Source organism: Dipodomys ordii, unplaced genomic scaffold, assembly GCF_000151885.1.
Source record: "Dipodomys ordii isolate 6190 unplaced genomic scaffold, Dord_2.0 Scaffold182, whole genome shotgun sequence".
NCBI classification, from domain to species: Eukaryota; Metazoa; Chordata; class Mammalia; order Rodentia; family Heteromyidae; genus Dipodomys; species Dipodomys ordii.
In genome coordinates this window covers 396175-408204 of record NW_012267398.1, presented here as the reverse complement: position 1 = coordinate 408204, position 12030 = coordinate 396175, and the positions used below count along the sequence as shown (strand labels likewise).

General features: G+C 35.7%; 1 protein-coding gene across 2 annotated transcripts in view; it reads right to left on the bottom strand.

Moving 5' to 3' along the window:
- Window positions 1-12030, bottom strand: part of Phip (pleckstrin homology domain interacting protein) — a 76671-nt gene that overhangs the window by 24859 nt on the left and 39782 nt on the right. For both annotated transcript variants that reach the window (XM_013034109.1, XM_013034108.1), the window contains 7 exons: window positions 11483-11623; window positions 7800-7876; window positions 7212-7440; window positions 4867-4986; window positions 2680-2787; window positions 2172-2296; window positions 1961-2043 (listed from right to left, as the gene is read on the bottom strand). In XM_013034109.1, coding sequence (XP_012889563.1) covers window positions 1961-2043; window positions 2172-2296; window positions 2680-2787; window positions 4867-4986; window positions 7212-7440; window positions 7800-7876; window positions 11483-11623 — 883 coding nt within the window. The remainder of the gene's footprint in view (window positions 1-1960; window positions 2044-2171; window positions 2297-2679; window positions 2788-4866; window positions 4987-7211; window positions 7441-7799; window positions 7877-11482; window positions 11624-12030) is intronic.

The following is a 12030-nucleotide window of genomic DNA, read 5'->3' as shown; positions in this document are numbered from 1 at the left end:
CAAAGTCCCAAATAAGCTACAAACACTACAGCCTTTTCTGATCTAAATCTTCTCAGCTTTCCTCCATATCATAAGAAAACAGGAAGACATTCTCTTCTTTTGTGTATGGTTTATTTATCTTTGGCTTTCACAATACTTTTTGAGTTTTCTCCTAGTTAGCATAGGTGAAAATCTGAAAGACTTGAATTTAAACACAGTATCTGTATGACTTTGGTACATTATTTTTTAATTTTTCCCATCTATAAAAAAATGGTGATGTTTTAATAAATGCCTTCAATTAAGGTATTTTATTTTTAATACACCATTAAGGAAAAATAAACTAGAATCAATTTTATTTTGGGGCTGGGAAGGTGTCTCAGTGGTAGAGCGCTTGCCTTGCATGCATGAGGCCCTGGGTTTGATTCCTCAGCACCATGTAAGCAAAAAGAAAAAAGTCAGAAGTGGCGCTATGACTCAAGTGGTAGAGTGCTAGCCTTGAGCTGAAGAGCTGAGGAACAGTGCCCAGGCCCAGAGTTCAGGCCCCACGACTGGACCGCCCCCCCCCCAAAAAAATCATCATCTCATGCTTTACAAGTTTATAAAAGTATGCATAAAATGCCTTATAAAAGAAAAAAACAAGAGATATATGATAAGTGGAACTAGAAGTAAATTACATGATTTTAGATACAAATTTCGTTTGAGTATTTTAACAGGCAATGTTAATAGGAAACATGATACAGTGTACTAGATAAGTCTGTACTTGTTCCCCAGATGTAGACGGATGACCATCTTAAAGCTACTTTATAATTTAATAAACAGCAATCTTCACATCACCATAATTTCATGTAGACAAAATGGTGATTTCCATCAACTTTTTTTTCTTTTTCCTTTTTTGGTGCTGGTCATGGGGCTTGAACTCAAAGAATCTGAGTACTGTCCCTGACTTTTCTGGTGGTTAATAAGAGATAGGAGACTCATGGCCTTTCCTGCCTGTAGACTTTGAACTGTGATCCTCAGATCTCCTGAGTAGCTAGGATTACTGGTGTGAGCCTACACAGATTCAGGACAGAAAGCTAAAGAGGATTAATTGGGTAATGCATGTATGATTAACCACAAAGAGCAGTGTCTTACAATAACAATAAATTTAAGAAAATAATGTAGTCTACCAGTCAGAGTAAGCCTTAAAACACAAGGGAAGACTAAAGTAAAAATTACTAATGAGATTTTAAATGGCAGTTTATAGGTGGATACATTTTACTTCTGATACAAAACACCAATTAATGATTAACTTCAAGAAAAATTCAATGCATAATTAATGCTAATCTTTTTAAGATTTAATAAAAATTACCATTTTTTACAATTATTAATTTTTTAATAAAAATTATCATTTGAAACATTTGATTTAGGCTGGGCTCAATGGTTCAGAGACCTGGACGGTCTCAGGACAAGGGTAACATAGTAAAAAAAAAACACTCCCTGAAAAATAACTGAAGGAGGGTAGAGTACGTGGTGAGTGGCAAGAGAAGAACTGAAATGAAGATCAAATTTATTTTTATAAAAATTAATATTTAATGCCTAGGAACTTTTGTGACTTTAAAATTTCTACGAGTTTATGATTTTAACATTTCTAAAAAGACAACTTGGCTTTAAGTGTCTTTCCAAATTATACTAATTTGTTAAGGCAATTTTATCTTTGAATATGAATTCTGTTAATATTTATGGATAATAATTCAGCTTAACATGTAAAACAATTTTAAGTGGTTTATAACAGTTACTAAATGTAAGAGATGAAACATAAGTATCAACTAAGGAATTTTCAGTTTTATTAAAACTTAAAAATACCTCTGAAACATTATCTTACATTAATATTACTACAAATGGAAGTTTTCTAATTTTGTAAATTCTAAGAAAAAGGCAAATCACTTCTTAAGGAAAAAAGGATGTATTAAAAACATCCATGGCTTCTGAAAAAATTACCCACCTATATTCCACCGCCTATATTTTGCGTCATCGAACTGTTGTCTCAAGACTAGGAAATCTATAACATCAGGCATGTCATGGTATCTAATTATAAATAGAAACAATTGATTAGGTTATATACTTAAAAATATCTAAGACATGTTCAAATTCATCTGAATCTTAAAAAATACTGCAATACTAATAAAACCATTGCCTCTTTCAACAGTCCTTACTTCATGGTAAATGATCCGCCAGTCAGTTTACCACTATCAGGATCCAAAAAAGCAAGTTTAAGGCAGCAAAGGGTAGGTAATCCCACTTCGTACTTGATGCCAACTATTTTCATCAATTCTTGTTCCTAAGATAGAGAAAATAAGGCATCACCTTTACAAAATAAACAACATTTCTTGGTTTTGATCTTGAACGAGGTGATTACTGTATGTATGTGCAAAAATTTATTGAGCTATGTCCTTACAGTTGGTACATCTTATGATTTGCAAGTTATAATACAACTAAAAAAATATTATTTTGAACTATAGTTGATAAATCTAGACATACTCATTGAATTTAAAATATGTAGATATTAGTGTTGGCCAATTTTCACCTTCTGTTCTCAGGACTACTTCAATTAAACAAGGCATTTTCACAATACAGTTTCTTATCATAAAAATAGTTAACTCCCGATGTAACTTGCTATAAATTCCATGAACTTATCTTTGTATGAGTAAGTCAGTGGCATACCCGTAATTCCATCTTATGCCATGGTTGTTTTTTGGGATTGATACTATAAATTTTATTTTTCCGAGCCATTTCAACATATGCTTCATGTCCTTGTCGAAAATAATAAACCTAAAGAGCAAATAAAATCACAATTTTTAAATGTAGGTATTTCTAAGATTTACCTAAAACTGAAGATAAAATCCAGTATCCTTTGAGCTATAGAATTTCCTCTTTTTTGGCAGAACTGTGGATCTAACTGCTGAAAACCTAGTCCTAGAAATTCTAGTATTAATTTTTTATATCTCCATTCTTCAAGTTGTTTAAAAGCCTCTTAGCTGTAATCAAAGTATTCTAAATTACAGGACATTGGATACATATTAGAAATTCATGAGTAGTTAATTTTTAATTTCATTATTTAAAATTGTATGTGTATTATCTAAGTTCAATCCTTAAAACACATCTTAATAAGAAAGCATATATTTATCCCTGTTTCATGAAGATCCAACTTAAATGACTGCTAAAAATTACTTTGCATAACTACTACTTGAAACATTTTATCAAGTACCCCTTCTCCATCACTATAAAATAGGAGAACTTATTAAACTGCTGTTAAATTCTTAGTAACATTTTGGAATAGACACTGTCCTATCTATATATTTCATTACTGCTTCAGGTGTCTAGGATTTCAAATACAGGAATGACTTAAGGAGAGAGGATGTAGCTCACTATCGTGTGAGAAAGAAAAACACTGGGTCTGAAACCTAGCAAAGATGGCAGGAAAAAAACTAAGGAATGGTACTGAATAGTAGGACTTTTTAATCGTACTGACTGTTCAAGCACCAACAACTGAAAAACACAACTTCAAAAGTCTGACTCAATAAGGAAGCATTAACTTTTGGTCTACTTAAAAACACTATAATGAGGCAATAAGTCTTTAAAGAAATTCAACCTTCTTTATAGTCATTCTTGCATTAAAACTTTGTTTTTATTATTAAATGGCCAGTAACCATATTATACTACTATGAGTGAGCGTATTTACTAAAGAAGGCTCTACAACTCTTTTATTATGTTGTTGGATACCAGATAACATTCTTGGTTAAACTGTGTATCAAATAAGCTACCACCCAAGGGAATTATCTAAATTCTTCAATTCATTCTAACTTCTGGTGCTAATCTGTCAGTCTGTTTCTCTCTGCAGTATTAGCTACTGAATTCAGAACTGTACACTTTTGCTAGGCAACCATTCTAAGTTTGGTCATGCTTTCTAGCCCATTCTTGCATTGTTGACTTCCAAAGACAGGGTTTTGTTTGATGCTAGGGCCTTCCAGGCAATGAGTGCTACAACTGTGTGGAGTTGCGGGGATGACAGGTAAGCGCCAGCCTGTCCATCCAGCCCAGCCCGTAATTCGAATGTCAGTTTTTATGCATGGACTGTTCTTCAATAGTGACCTCCCAATTCCCTCCTATCAAGCAGCTAGAATCACAGGCTCTGAAATATGGGTTGGAAGATATAGCGCAGTGTGGAGTGCTTGAAAGGTGTGAACTCAGCTCCACAGGGAAAAGTCTTATTTGAGGTTTATAGATTTTAAGAATAAATCAAAACACAAGTAAAACTTTCCAAACTAAAATTAAATTAAAAATAAACTGTAGGGGCTGGGAAGGTGACTCAGTGGTAGAATGCGTGCCTTACATGCATGAGGCCCTGGGTTCAATTCCTCAGCACCACATAAGCAGAAAAATCCAGAAGTGGCGCCGTGGCTCAAGTGGTAGCTAGCCTTGAGCTGAAAAGCTGAGGGACAGTGCCCAGGCCCAGAGTTCAGGCCCCACAACTGACAAAAATTAGCAAATAAAAATAAACTTTCAAATATTATCTTCCTTTAACATGTCATATTTATTTCTTAAAAAATGTTATTTACAAAAAAAAACTAGCAATGAAACCTATCAAAAAATGCAGATTTTAAAAATGACAATTATCATAATTTTGCAATGGTCTTAAAAGATTATCAGCTGATCTTTCCTGATAGCTGTAGTTTCTCCATCACTGCTATGACTCTCCAGAATAAAATACTTTTGTAAAGCTTCTGCAGTCTTCTAGATGTGTGCTTCAAGAGCAATAAAAGTTGTATTTAAGATAAAGCGTAATTACATGAAAGTTACTATTTGAAGGTTATTACGTGAAGGGAAAAAAAAAAGATAATTGAAAAGTACCTCATCACCCATCTGGGGCACAAACGGACACCTTCGAGGAAGGGTGTCGGTAATCCATGCTGAAGGCAACCATTCTTCTAATGTCAAACCATTCTCAGTTAGTTCTCCCACAGCCAGTCTCTACGGAAACACGGAACATTACAAAGCAATATTACTACATTACTACAGAGATTCAAAGGGGAGTAAGAATCTTTCTCTTCTTTTGAGTTATTGCAGGGGCTTCTGTGGCAAGTGGCTCTGACATCAAACCAATGCCCTTTTCTTTTGGTTGGGACTTTTTTTTATTTTTATAAATGACATAATAATTTTGATGAGGCTGACCTGGAACTGTAATCCTCCTACGGAGACTTTTGCCTCTCAAGCAGCTGGGATAACAGATAATAGATGGGGCTGGGAAGGTGGCTCAGTGGTAGAGCGCTTGCCTTGCATGCCTGAGGCCCTGGGTTCGATTCCTCAGCCCCACATAAGCAAAAAGAAAAAAGCCGGAAGTGCCGCTGTGGCTCAAGTGGTAGAGTGCTAGCCTTGAGCTGAAGAGCTGAGGGACAGCACACAGGCCCAGAGTTCAGGGCCCCACGACTGAACCCCCCCCAACCCCCCGCCCGCAAAAAAAAAACAGTAATAGATAAACATCAGCACCCTTGGCCAGGTATTTTTACTCTTAAGCATTGTAAAAACCTAAAATAAAAGGAAGAGTCCTAATTGGTCCTCTTTGACCAATTAGTACTAGCTGTTAAAACAAAATGAAACATTCTGGGTTGAGGGGGTAGGCAATGGGAAGAAGGGCACAGGAATGTAATCACTGTGTTCAATGTACACTGCATTAATGTTTAACTATGTGATTTGAGGGCAGACATAGGATGGAGAAAAATGAAAGAGAGGGCACTGATCAGAAAGCACTGTACTCATAACCTCATTTCTAGAATAGAAGCCTCTTTGGAAAAATACTTAATAAAAATAAATAACTTAAACTCTAAAAAAATGACAGCAGCAACAGCTGTTTCAAGCAATCTAAATCAGAGACAGAAATAGCAAAATAAAAATCTATTGATAACATTGATAACACTAGGCAAGACATAGCCACAAATCCCAAATGATAAGCTCTTTGAGTCTCCTCTTTTAAAATACAATTGTACAAATTTGTATGTGGGTGTGCCTGTGCCCACACGTGTGCCAGTACTCAAGAGCTGCGCACTTTCCCTTGGCTTTTTTGCTCAAGGCTAGCCCTCTACCATTTGCATCACAGTCCACTTCTGGCTTGCTGGTGATGAATTAGAGATTAAAAGTCTCAAGGATGTTCCTGCCCAAGTTGGCTTCAAATCTTGATCCTCAGATCTCAGCCTGCTAAATAACTAGGATTATAGGCCTGAGACACTGGCTAACCTTTCCATAAAACAAATCAAGAAAAAAATTTTACATTCTGTTCTTATTAAGAACTAATGTTATTTTCAAATAGGGTAAGTAGTACTACAGAGGTTAATTATTTCCATGAAGTGGGCATTATATTTCTAAATAGTCTGAGATATTTCTTTTCCTTTCTCACCTATGCTTCTTTTTTGTTTTTAACAAAGGAAATACTGTCAAGCCAAATCCTTTACTTTTTTTTTTTTGGTCAGTTGTGGGGCTTGAAATCGGGGTCTGGACGCTGTTCCTGAGCTCTTCAGCTCAAGGCAAGCACTCTACCACTTGAGCCACAGCTCAACTTCTAGTTTTCTGGTGGTTAATTGGAGGTAAGTCTCCCAGGCTCACCTGCCTTGGCTGGCTTTGAACCAGGAACCCCAGATCTCTGCCTCCTGTGTAGCTAGGATTCCAGGTGTGAGCTACTGGAACCTGGCTCCTTAAAATATTAAGTGTCATGGATAAGAATAAAACTATGCCTGAGCAGTTTATTGGTCACAAAAAGTGAGCACATGGTCTTGATATTATCTGAAAGCCTAAAAGGTAGTATGTACTTCAGCTTTTCTCTTATTATTTAATAAACTTCAGCAATGTCTATGTTCAACACACACATTTTTTGGCAGTATTAGGCTTTGAACTCAAAAACTTGTACTTTCTAGGCAGATGCTGTTACTTGAGCCACTCCCCAACCCTTAATGCTTGTTTTTCTAACAGCATCTTGCTTCCTACCCAGCTGGCCCAAACTCCAATGCTCCCCTTTATGCTTTACACAGACACAGCATGTACCACCACTGTGACTTGCTTCTTATTAGCTGAGATGGTCTCATAAAACTGTGTCTGGACTGGCTTCAAATTACCAATACCCCTGGGATCAATCATACTTATAAAATGTATGCTTTGAGTTATTTTCATAGAAGAAAGCACTAAATTTGTAATTCTTTTAAACCAACCTTTTGTTTTCTTTCTTTGGGTTTCTTTTTCTTTGGTGATGTTGGTCCATCTTTTTCTTCATTTATCTTTTTCCTTTCCTTCTTAATATGTTTTTGTTTCTGCTTTTCAGATTCTTCTTCATCTGAACTGCTTTCTGCTTTCTTGGTTTTATGCTTAGGAACTTTCTTTGGTGGCTGCAAATTAATTCCTGCATCTGCTGTCCAGTCTGAGTAATCACTGGAGTAATCACTAAGGAAAAGGCTTTTATATATCATCTATATGTAGGATACAACTTTAAGACTTTTATAAAACAGAAAAGAAATGTCACAATAAAGGGGAATACTAAAACAGTACATCATAACCAATAAACTAAAAAAAATTTTTCTAATTCCAAAACCTTTTAAAATTCTTTAGGAAGAGGAAGAAGAACAGGAAGAGGAGGAAGAAAGGAGGGAGACGTCCCATACAATCTCTACAAAAATTTCACTTTCTAGAGACTTTGTATAAAACTGAGTGGTAAATGTAATTGTAACCCCTCTGTACAGTATGTTCACAAATAAAATAAAATTAAAATAAAAAAAAACTGAGTGGTAAAAGTTGTCACTTACCTAGAACTGCCATCGCTGTGCCATGCTCTCTCTTCCTCTTCAGAAGTTCCCCCACTGACAGCAACTACCTCCCCTTCCTAAAAGACATCGAAGACATTACTGCATTATTTTATAGAAGAATATCCTGTAATTACAGGATCAGGGCTATCTTCTAATAACAACAATATTGGGATAATTAACACCTGTCTCAGGTTAGTTCCAAAGCATAGCCTTTACATTTTAATTCAAAACAGCAATAAGTAAATGTATACAAAGTCATAATACCAATTATTACTAAAAGTAATTGTTTCAATTTTTTAAAACTGTGCTGAAAATTTGAACCCAAGATCTTATACATGACAGGCAAGCACTCTACCCCAAAGTGATATGTATCTCAATCCCCAGCTCACCTGGTGTTTTTGACAAGGGGTCTTACAAAACAGCTCAATTTAATCTCATGACTGTTTAAACTCATGACTGTTTATCCTCTATCTCCTGAATGCTGGAATGATAGGTAAACACCACTCCCAGCTTACTGGTTGAAATGAGGGTATTGTTGGTTTCAAATATCATCTCCTGATCCTCACTTGCTGAGCAGCTAGGACTACAGGTGTGAGTCATTGCAATGTATTTTTTCCCCTCTGGACTGTACTTGAGCTTGAACTGAAGACCTTAGCACTGGGTTTTATTTATTCATGGCTGACACTTCACCACTTAAGCACTTTCTTCAGTCCCAGTTTTTTGCTGCTTAATTGAAGACAACAGTCTCATGGATTTGTATTCCTAGGCTGGCTCCAAACCACAACCCTCGGAACATATGTCTTAAGTAGCTTGGCTGGGATTTTTGCTACTACTAAGTTTTTTGTTACTACTGTAGATGCTTTCAGAGCCACAAAATCATTCACATTTATGGTGAACTTATTATTGACATCTTTAACATACCAAAACAGATATTCTAACTGTAGCCTTATTTTACCCAAATGAGAAAGGATTAAAATATAACTAGACTGTATCCTAAAGCAAACATTTATGACTCAAAGGCAACTACTATGGGGTGAAGGTATTTTCTTCCTAAAATCGGGGTGTTTAGGTCATAAAATGTCATCAGTCTTCTTTGCTCATAAAAACTTTACAATCCAATAATAATAACCCACCAATTTAGTAAGCTTCTACTGTATGTCAGAAACTATTCTAAGTATTTTATCTATATCATCTCATTTGGTATCAACAGTGTTAGCATCAGATTATTTCATTAAAGAAACTGAAGCTCAAAAACACTAAGAAATTTGCCTAAGGCAGTGTAATTAATAATTAAAAGGCTTAATTTAAACCCAAGTTATTTAAGTTCAAAATCTTGAAATATCTCTACAAAAATGGTTAAATGCTTCTATGTTTTTGTTGTTTTTCAATCATGGGGGGTGGGGGAGGGAGGGGTTGAACTCAGGGCCTGGAAATGTCTCTGAGCTTTTTGCTATTCTACCCCATGACTCACAGTTCCACTTCTGACTTTCTGGTAGTTAACTGAAAATAAGAGACTCAGTGTTCCTCCCTACCTGGGCTGGCTTCAAACCACAAATATCAGATCTCAACCGCCTTAATAGCTAGGATTACACAGACATGAGCCACCAATGCCTGGCTCAATATTACTAATTTCTGGGTACAATAAACCTTTTTTTTTTCCTTGCCAGTCCTGGGGCTTGAACTCAGGGCCTGCGCACTGTCCCTGAGCTTCTTTGCTCAAAGCTAGCACTCTTCCAACTTGAGCCCACCAACACTTGCAGCTTTTTCTGTGTCTGTGGTTCTGAGGAACGGAACCCAGGGCTTCATGCACGGTAAGCAAGCATTGTCTCTCTGAGCCACCTTCCCAGCCCCTGAACCATTTTTCAAAAGGAAATAAAGTACATTCCTTTGCAGGCAAAAAAAAAAAAATGTTTTGGGAGAATTTGGTGTTTATTGAAGAATGTGAACTAAACGATTATTCCAAAGAGTTTTGAAAACTAAGCCAAGTATGAAAAGATCAAAAACTAATACATAGCAAATTTAATCTTTACTCAACCTAACCAGAATCTATGCCAACAATGATTCTTTCCATGTTTCATGTCACTTCCTTAAAGAAAATCAGAATTAATTATATTCTAAATACAAAATCCTAAAATATAAAAATGTATTTGATATATTCTATTCAAAGTATTGCTTTAGAAATTCATGTAGCTTCTCTGAAAAGATAAAAGTATCAGCAAATTAGTTTTGAAAAGAAACGAAAAATTCAGTAAAATTTCTTTCATGTAACAAAATCTTGGAAATATATAATAAACTAAATCACACTTATATTTTGTGAAATCATTTAAAAGACATACCTTTTATAAATATTTCAAAAAAAACCCTTTTAACACAAATAATTAGTTCTCATTGATTTTATGTTTTGTGTTTGGGTCCCAGTCCTGGAATTTGAACTCAAGAGTCTGGGCACTGAACCTGAGTTTTTGCTCAAGGATACCACTCTACCATTTGGGCCACAACTCTACTTCTGGCTGTTTGCTGGTTAATTGGAGGTCAGAGTTTCACAGACTTTCCTGACCAGGCTTGGATTTGAACTACAATCTTCAGATCTCAGCCTCCTGAGTAACACAGGCAGGAGACACTGTACCCATGGACCTATATCACCAGTTACTGAAGAGACTGAGGCAAGATAATCACCAAGTTCAAGAATTGGGAGATCAACTCGACAATATCGCACGCAGGGTAGGGAAGACTATCTCAAAAGAACAAACAAAACCATCACTGGTCTGGTTCATGCAGTGTATTTTGTGGGCTTTGCCAGAATACATATGTAACTCTCAGCTGGCCAAAGAAGAACTGAAAGTGTTTAGAAATGAACTTTTTTTTTTTTACAGCAATTAAAAAGTTGTTCTAAAAGCTTCACTATGATTGTTCAAGCTGGCCTACAATCCTGAGCTCAGCTTCTTTCCTGCACCAGCCTCCCAAGTGCCATTGGTACATTCCACTGTGCACAGCTATGAAACACACTTAAATTGCAGTTAAAATAATCTCAAAACACTTAAGAAAACTTTTGTACGTCACTTCAAGACACTGCAGTAGGATCCTGAATAGCCATCATTATCTAAGCTAAATCCACCTTTGGCTTTACTATGAAAAGAATGATGAACAGAGAAAATGTTTTTAAGGCTGAATAGGTTCTAACTAGTTGACTGTCTTTGCTCAAAGAATATTTAATTTAGTAGAATAGTATTTGTGGAAATAATTATGCGTGAAAATTAACAATTAAATTTAGAAATCCTTAAGTTTATATTGAGATTATAAATTAGCTGAAATTGTCACATGCCTATTGATGAGTTGTTATAGTTACAGTTTATCAGAGCACTCTAATACCAACTTAAAAGCCTAGCTTTAAAGTAAAAGAAGCACGGATGTTATCTTAGGTCTACCATTTAATAGGTAAATGAGTATTATTAACTGAACGGAACCTCAGAACCTGTATATGTAAGTTGGGAAGTATTCATTTTGTCTTGGAAATTTGCAATGAATATATGTACCATGTGAGGAAGCTATCACTATTATAGAACATGCTATTATAACAGCTGACATGCTACTTTAGAATTAAGACTTACATGAATGAAAATAAAGAATGCAAGTCAGATTAAAAAAAAACTAATAGAGAAATTCATGAAGTGCTGAGATCTTACATCTGATGAACTTGTGCCATTTTCTATATCCTCCAAGGGCCTAGGGGTTTCTTCCAGTGCAGATCTAGTACGATAATTATGCGGATTTGCCTGTTGCTTTCTGGATTCCCCAAGGTCAAGGAAATGCTCATGAGTATGATTCTATAAAAAATTAGAATTTATTTTAAATTTATTCACAGTATGCTTACATAGGCTTAATAGTTAATTTTTAACTATAAACATCATACTTAACATATCAATGAAATGAACTATAGTACCAACTCACACATATTAACATATTAGGGGACGTTCCAAAATTACAATATTAATTCACCTCTTGAGTTTAAGAAAAAAAAAATTTTTTAAACTAAATGATCCAGGCTTGAAGATTCATGATAGATTAAGCCAAGCAAATTCTTCTGTTCAAACACCAAATCTACAGAAATGTACATGAAAGAATAAACTACGGGGAAGTGGCGCTGTGGCTCAAGCGGTAGAGCGCTCGCCTTGTGCTGAAGAGTGCAGGGACAGTGCCCAGGCCCAGAGTTTAAGCCCCATGACCGACAAAA